This window comes from Ochotona curzoniae, unplaced genomic scaffold (genome assembly GCF_017591425.1).
Source record: "Ochotona curzoniae isolate NIBS_2020 unplaced genomic scaffold, NIBS_Ocur_1.0 scaffold_2476, whole genome shotgun sequence".
NCBI classification, from domain to species: domain Eukaryota; kingdom Metazoa; phylum Chordata; class Mammalia; order Lagomorpha; family Ochotonidae; genus Ochotona; species Ochotona curzoniae.
In genome coordinates this window covers 20,555,724-20,563,617 of record NW_024467095.1, presented here as the reverse complement: position 1 = coordinate 20,563,617, position 7,894 = coordinate 20,555,724, and the positions used below count along the sequence as shown (strand labels likewise).

At 58.9% G+C, this 7,894-nt stretch overlaps 1 protein-coding gene across 2 annotated transcripts; it reads left to right on the top strand.

Moving 5' to 3' along the window:
• The first annotated feature begins 1,732 nt into the window (after nucleotides 1–1,732).
• Nucleotides 1,733–6,708, top strand: REPIN1 (replication initiator 1). 2 transcript variants are annotated; one of them, XM_041002382.1, is made up of 3 exons: nucleotides 1,733–1,978; nucleotides 2,719–2,904; nucleotides 4,037–6,708. In XM_041002382.1, the coding sequence occupies exons 2-3, from the start codon at nucleotides 2,760–2,762 to the stop codon at nucleotides 5,752–5,754; spliced, it is 1,863 nt and encodes a 620-aa protein (XP_040858316.1). In that variant the 5' UTR covers nucleotides 1,733–1,978; nucleotides 2,719–2,759; the 3' UTR covers nucleotides 5,755–6,708. The 2 variants fall into 2 exon arrangements, with proteins under 2 accessions (XP_040858316.1, XP_040858317.1); XM_041002383.1 differs by lacking the exon at nucleotides 2,719–2,904 and having other exon boundaries at nucleotides 1,969–1,978.
• The last annotated feature ends 1,186 nt before the right edge of the window (nucleotides 6,709–7,894 follow it).

Here is a 7,894-nt window from a genome sequence, read left to right as displayed (position 1 = left end):
TTGATGATAAATATTTGTACCAATAGATATTTGTACCAATAAATATTTAGGTAAAAACAAGAAGATTGTTTTATTGCACTGTTGGTAAAAAAAAGAACCATTCTTTTGTAACTATCAAACTTGACACATACTATAACGAGAGGCCAGGACTGTGTCTTATCAGCACTCAAATCTCAGGGCTTTTTTTGTATTTGTGAATTTTATTTTATAGAAAGTATAAAAGTTTGGCAGTTAACCAACCAATGGGTGGTGAGAGGTAAAGTAAGAACCTCAGACTTAGAGACATGAATTTTAAATATCTTCGAGTGCCGTGGGGTCTTAAAACATTCACCAGAAATTCTAAAGCTCATTTGGAAAAAAAATATATATATGATTCTAGCCAAGAAATATTGAGAAACAACAACCAAATGTAATCTGCATATGGAAAGACTTAAAACCACAAGGCATTCAAACTCCACCACAGCACAGCAAATGTGACACAGCACTGGGGTGGTTCACTCGGCGTTAGTCCGGGCAGACCGACAGGCGTGGGCACAGAACACAAGGTTTCCACCGCGACGCATGGGTTCGGGACGAGGCAGGTGGCAGGTGCTGAGGAGTCCCTCCGTGCTACACAGAGACCAGCGAAGGGCACCTGGAAGGGCATGTGCCCCCCCCCCCCGGAAGCAGCAGCCACGGATCGCTAAGCAGAATAGGACTAAAACTTCCCAGAAAATAACTTAGAAAACATTTCATATATGTATTTTTGCCTTTGGCTCAGCAAACTAGATGTTTCTGACTTCTACAGTTTGAAAATCGGGCCTCTACAATAAAACACGACGTTGTAAGGGGAGAGGAAATTACAGAACTTACAACCATTCTGAGCATTTTTGCAGCCGGGAGAATACCATCTAACATGGGAGAAAATCTGCTAGATTGTGTTAAGTTGCATACATCTCAATGATGGCAAACGTGCAACGGATATGCCTGGAAAAACAACGGTGGATAAGTACCAAAATATTAAATGCAATCGACTCTGGGAGTTAAAATCTCTAGGAGAGATTTGAGCACTCTTTCCTATTTATGCAACAGGTTTAAAAGGTGTTTAAAAAAACAATTGTACAATTCAGAAATTGCCTTTGTTGAAAGCATGAAAGGACATGAGATTGTACTAGCCTGGAAGCCCCTAGAAGTGCTTTCCAAGGCCACCTGCTAGTGGGTGAGTCATGGACACAGGTTCTCACCTGCCTCCGCAGACGCCAGGCTGGCTGCGGGGGTAATTTCCAAGCGAAATGACCCAGCGCGCAAACGGTCACTTCAGCAGTCGCCCCGCAGCCCTGGCAACTTCCGCTCTTTGTAAACAGAGGCCCTGGAGCCGGCCTTTGCACGCTCCGCTAAGCACCCCCGAGCGCAGGTTTGGAGGTGCGCAGTTGCTTAGGGTGCCGGGGCCAGAGGCGCGCACGGCCGCCCAGCAGCAGCAGGGAGGCGCGGCCTGGGAAAGGCCCTGGGGCATGACGCTCCGAGGGCGGAAGGCGACCTCTTTGAAGTCTGCCACCTTTAATAAAACCACCAAGACCGATTAAACCCAGTGACCAAGGGCCAGCCACGAGATCCCCAGTAGGGACTACAAAGGGTCGGGAAACTTGAGCTGGGACTTGCAGTGGAAACTCCCGGCGGGTGGTCACCTTGGTAACGGATTCTGCAGCCAGGAAGCCATTTGGAGTCAGAGGGCGACCCTGCTCACCCGGCCTGGCCTCACGGCTGGCCCCCCGGCATGCCCCGCCCCCGGCCGCGGCTGCCCGAGCGGGCGACTGACCCTCGGCAGCTCCTGTAGTCACGTGGCGCTGGGAACCCGGCGGGGGGGAGGTTGGGGACGGGCCTGGCAGTTGTGAACTCGAACCTGCGGCTGTCGCCGTGCCGGGGTTGGGGAGTGGGCCGTGCAGGCCGGCCTGCGGGTTCCATGGACGCGCGCTGCGGCCGTGCACAGCCCGCCGGAGAGGTACGGCGGAGACGGGGGGTGCGGGGGTCCCGGCGGGCCGGCGGGGGCAGCTCCACCTGCGAAGCGCGTGACCGTGTGTGCGAATGTGTCTGCGCGCAGAAGGGGGGCGGTTGTTGCTGCCTCGGCGGGCGGAGGCGGATGCACCTGCGCACAGGCGGGGTGCGCTGCGTGGTGCGTGGGACCCGTGTGTCCGCGACCGTGGATGGAGAACACACACCAATACAAAAGCGGTGCTGCTGGTGGTGGCGGTGTGTGGGCCTCTAAATACCCTTGGCCACCTAAGATGCCATCTCCGGGATCCTACCCGAGGCCTCCTGGTCACACTGGCGTGCCCTCCCCCCCCCGTGGGAAACAGGCTTGGAATTCCTGGGGGAAGAGGAGCCTGTTGGGGATTCCAGAGTTACTGTGGGAGGCAAAAGCGAGGACCCTGGCCACGGAAAAAACAGGGTGGCTTCTGCAACCTCAGCGGTGGAGGAAGTGCTCAAAGGTGGCACTGTACCGGCGGAGGGGCGCCCTGTTTATCAAATCTAATGTGCATTAAGGTCACTGCCAGGCAGGGTGCAGGGCTGGGGGGACGGGGGAGGGCAGGGCTCATGGTGCGGGGCTCTGGGGGGACGGGGGCAGGGCTCATGCGGGGGCTTTGGGTGGGCAGGGGGCGGGGGCAGGGGCAGGGCTCATGGCCAGTGAGGACCACCCCGGAAGGCTCAGGAGCTCACCTGTTTTCTCTCCCCTCCCCACAGGTAAGGCTGACCTCTCAGCAGCCGGAGGTCTGAGCTCTGCCATGGGCGTAGGGGTGTCTCTACTGCTGCAGTTGTGTCTGACATCTGGGGGCTCCCAGAGCTTGGGCCGAAGCCGGCGCTGCAGCCGCGGAAGCGTCCCCAGGAAGAGCTGGCCGAAGCCTTCTCTCCAGCCCAGCGGCCTCCAGGGTAGTGTGGCTTTTGTTGTGTTTACAGAACCCACTGCCCAGCGCCTCGGGCAGAGGACCAGGGGTGGTGAGGGGAAGGAGTCCTTCCCTGCGTCCTCTGGGGGCTTGGGGGAGGTGGTGTCTTCCTGTGTGCCCAGCCTGGCACTGGGCACCAGTCCAGTCTGTGCAGCCCTGGAGGAGCCAGGGCTGTAGCAAGGTGAGGAGAGATGCGTCTGGAGCCCCCGGAACATCCCCTAGGGCTCTAACTGCCAGCGCAGCCCTTGCTCTGTGTAGGAGGCACTCGTGTAGGAATCTGCCTCACACCCACACACCTCGAAGCTGGGCAGCGCTTGGCAAGGCTGGGGCAGGACCAGGCAGGGGACACATTACAATCCCTACCTCCTGCGCCCTTTCTTGCCCCACTCATCCCCAGCACCCCAAAGGAGGCAAAATCAGAGATTGCCTCCCCCGCCCCCACAGCAGGGCAGCAACTGGGGGGGTTCCTTGGGTTCAGGGAGAGCGTTCCTTCCTGCCATGTCCTCGGGGGGGTGAGGGGAGGGGAGGGCAGGCAGGTGGAACTTGGGCAGTGGTGACCTGGGGCAGGACTGATGGGAATAGCCCCCAGTGCTGCTCCCTAGCCCGCCACCCTTCTGTCCTGTGAGGCTACGGCTTGTGCCACCAACAGGCCTCCCCTGTGATGGGCTAGGCATGGAAAGCTATAGAAATTCCATTCTCTGAGATGCTTGCAGGTCCAGCTGGGGCGGGAGGGAAAAGAAAGGACATTGAGAGCAACCGCGGAAGCCCTCTGACAAAGCCTCAGGCACCGGAGAGTGAGGAGACCTCCTCCCAGAAGGGTTGGAACAGCCAGGCCTGGTGCCTGACACAGGGGTAGCTGCTGTAAGGGGGGTTCCAAGAAGTGTCAGAGCCCCCTCTCCTGGAAGTTTCCAGAGCAATAAAGACCTTAAGACAAACATCTTGAGAGCTTATCCAGAAGCCCTTGGTGAAAACACTATGTACGGGACGAAGAAACCTGTTGACCAGTCTAGAAGGAAGCAAGCCTCTCCCAGTTCCTAGCTTGTAGGTAGCCCTCGTCTGGGGACAAGTGGGTCCTTGGTGGGCTCCAGAGTGACCATGCGTTTCCACCTCCTCCCCAGCAGAGGAAGCACCCATGCTGGAGCATCGCTGTAGGGGCCCCCTGGCCACTGGCCCAGCCCAGCCCGGGCTCGTTTCCAGGACCCCCCAGGAGCCACCCCAGAACCTGGAGAAGGAGTCCCGCAGACTGAAGCAACAAGGCCCCTCGGTGGTCCAGTCTCCTGGCCCAACCCCAGGCAGGGCCCATCGCTGCGCTCACTGTCGAAGGCACTTTGCAGGCTGGGTGGCCCTGTGGCTTCACACCCGCAGGTGCCAGGCCCGGCTCCCCCTGCCCTGCCCCGAATGTGGGCGGCGCTTCCGCCACGCCCCATTCTTAGCCTTGCATCGGCAGGTCCATGCTGCTGCCACGCCACACTTGGGCTTCGCCTGCCACCTCTGTGGGCAGAGCTTCCCTGGCTGGGTAGCCCTGGTTCTGCATCTGCGGGCGCACGCAGCTGCCAAGAGGCCTTTCGCTTGTCTGGAATGCGAGAGACGTTTCTGGAGACGAAAGCAGCTTCGAGCCCACGTACAGCGATGTCACCCACCTGCCCCTGAGGTCCGACCCTTCATATGCGGCAACTGTGGCCGGAGCTTTGCCCAGTGGGATCAGCTAGTCGCTCACAAGCGCGTGCACGTAGCCGAGGCCCTGGAGGAGGCAGCAGCCAAGGCTCTGGGGCCCCGGCCCAGGGGCCGCCCTGCGGTGACCGCCCCCAGACCCGGTGGGGACGCAGTAGACCGCCCCTTCCAGTGTGCGTGCTGCGGCAAGCGCTTTCGCCACAAGCCCAACCTGATCGCCCACCGCCGCGTGCACACGGGCGAGCGTCCTCACCAGTGCCCAGAATGCGGGAAGCGCTTCACCAACAAGCCCTACTTGACTTCGCACCGGCGCATCCACACCGGCGAAAAACCTTACCCTTGCACTGAGTGCGGCCGCCGCTTCCGTCACAAACCCAACCTGCTGTCCCACAGCAAGATCCACAAGCGGTCGGAGGGATCTGCTCAGGCAGCTGCAGGTGCTGGAACCACCCAGCTTCCAGCTGGGCCCCTGGAGCCGCCCGCGGAGGCTCTTCTGAAGGCAGCTCAGGGGCCAGCCCCGGAGTCCGCGGGGGAGTCGTTCGCAGAACCCCCGCAGCACCAGCCTGAGACCCCCGCCTTGCTCTACAGCTGCGATGACTGCGGCAGGAGCTTCCGGCTCGAGCGTTTCCTGCGAGCGCATCAGCGCCAGCACACCGGGGAGCGGCCCTTCACCTGCACCGAGTGCGGCAAGAACTTCGGCAAGAAGACTCACTTGGTGGCGCACTCCCGGGTCCACACTGGCGAGCGGCCCTTTGTCTGCGAAGAGTGTGGGCGCCGCTTCTCCCAGGGCAGCCACCTGGCCGCCCACCGGCGCGACCACGCCCCCGAAAGGCCTTTCGTCTGCCCCGACTGCGGCAAGGCTTTCCGCCACAAGCCCTACCTGGCAGCCCACCGGCGGATCCACACCGGCGAGAAGCCCTATGTCTGCCCCGACTGCGGCAAAGCCTTCAGCCAGAAGTCCAACCTGGTGTCCCACCGGCGCATCCACACCGGGGAGCGGCCCTACGCCTGCCCCGACTGTGAGCGCAGCTTTAGCCAGAAGTCCAACCTCATCACCCACCGCAGGAGCCACATCCGGGACGGCGCCTTCTGCTGCGCCATCTGCGGCCAGACCTTCGACGACGAGGAGAGACTCCTGACCCACCAGAAGAAGCACGACGTGTGAAGGGGCAGAGGTGCGGGTGTCACAGCGTCTGGTGGAGAGCAGAGGCACAGTAGTTTCCTTAGCGCTGGTTTGGGGGCAACCCTCTGGGGACAGGAAGCCAGTGAGCGCGGCGCAGGTAGGGAGTTCCACACCCTGCCCCCTTCCTGCCCCCAGCAGCCAGGGCATGCTTGTGTTGGCTCATGTTGGAGCCTGACCGGCCTGTCCTCTGCGCGAGTAGCAATAGAAGCTTCGGCTACCCCTTAGAGCCCAGCGGTGTAGGGGATCCTCCCCGCGCAGAGAGGGCAGCCCTCGCCACCCGCTTCCCAGTGCTCACGCCTTAATGCCCCTGTCTTCTCCTAGGAATTACTCCAGTTTTTGCAAGTACGTAAAAGAACACTGAGTATGCCTTGGAGAACCTGCTGGCCCTGTGAGGCAATGTCTGGGCTCCCCCCAGCAGTCCAGGGGAAGCCAAGCTGCTCTTCCCCCTCCTCGTCTCCCCCTGCCCTCGCCTAGGCTCCCCGACCTGGGCAGGCCTCATTAGGTTAGTCCGTCCTCTTCCTGTGCAAAGATCAACACCCACTCTCTCCCCTTGGGGGAGGCATTTTCTCTCCCAGCTGTCCACCATCCTTCAGCGATTACAGGCCTCCCCAACTTTCTGGCTGAACACCACATCCCCTCCTGAAGCTCAACGTGCTGTGGATGACAAGGGTGATGTGAGGTGAAAGCTGGTCAGCCCGGGGGAAGACACTGGATGCCCAGCCTCTGCTTGGGCAGTCAAGTGACAGGGAGTCCCTCCACATCCTAAGAACCTGGTTCTGTTGTAGGGTGTTTCCAGTTCTTAGAAAATCTTTTCATGAATGAAGTCTGCTTTCCTATGATTTCTACTCTGTCAGGCCTGGTTCTGTTCTCGGAAAGAAAACAGATCGACCATTTATCCCTCTTTTCAAACTAGAGAATAAAAATTTGGTTTTAGAACTGGTGGCCAGGGAGTGTTCTTTCCCTGGGGGCTGTGGGGTTGGTGGGCAGAGCCGGTGGGCGAGCTCGGCAGCAGGTGTGCCATGCACATGTCCGAGTGGGGCAGCAGGTGTGTCACGCACAGGTCCGAGTGGGGCAGCAGGTGTGCCACGCACACGTCCCAGTGGGGCAGCAGGTGTGCCATGCACACGTCCGAGTGGGGCAGCAGGTTTGCCACGCACACATCCGAGTGGGGCAGCAGGTGTGCCATGCACACGTCCGAGTGGGGCAGCAGGTGTGCCATGCACACGTCCGAGTGGGGCAGCAGGTTTGCCACGCACACGTCCGAGTGGGGCAGCAGGTGTGCCACGCACACGTCCCAGTGGGGCAGCAGGTGTGCCATGCACACGTCCGAGTGGGGCAGCAGGTGTGCCATGCACACGTCCGAGTGGGGCAGCAGGTGTCAGCAAGCTTTTCCTTTTCTGTCTCCATCATTTCGCCTGGGGCAGATTCCAATCCAGTTTTGTCTGGCTCTTGGCCATTCCCTCCCTCAAACTTACTGGGTGAATGCCAGCATCTGGTTAAAAAGTGTCACCTGTGTGTTTGATGTTGTCACTGAAACCAGAGGATTACAAAAATAAAGTCCAGTCCCTCCCTGAGGTGGTCTGGGCTGAGGAAGACAGTATGGGTCTGATGGGCAGCCGAGGAAGGAGGCCCACAGCATCCAAACTTCATATTGGCTTATGGGATTAAGGGCCCCTTGAAGTCCCGGGTAGTTGATTGGCAGAGCCTCGGGCAGGCCCTCACTTCCCCGTGTCCTCTCTGATGGACCAAGGGACATATAGGGAGGGGAGTCATCTGGTTAGGATCAGGGGCTGAACCCTCCCTCAGGAAGAATCTTCAGCTAATATCTTTTCAAAACTCCTCGAACCCAAGCTCTTTCTCTCTTTTTTAATTAATGTATTTATTCAAGAGGCAAAATTACAGAGAAAGAGAGAGAGGGCCCACACTTCTTCCACCTGCTGTTTCACTCCCCAAATGGACAGAGGAGTTGGGTTGATCCTAATTCAGGAGCCAAAAGCCAGGCGCTTCTTTCTCTTTGCACCATGAAGACTTTGAGGAGTATTCATATTTTCAGATGTGCATATGTAACCTCCCTGTATTTCCTTAGTAGAAAGTCAGAGCACGTCTTTCTACCCCCTGAAGA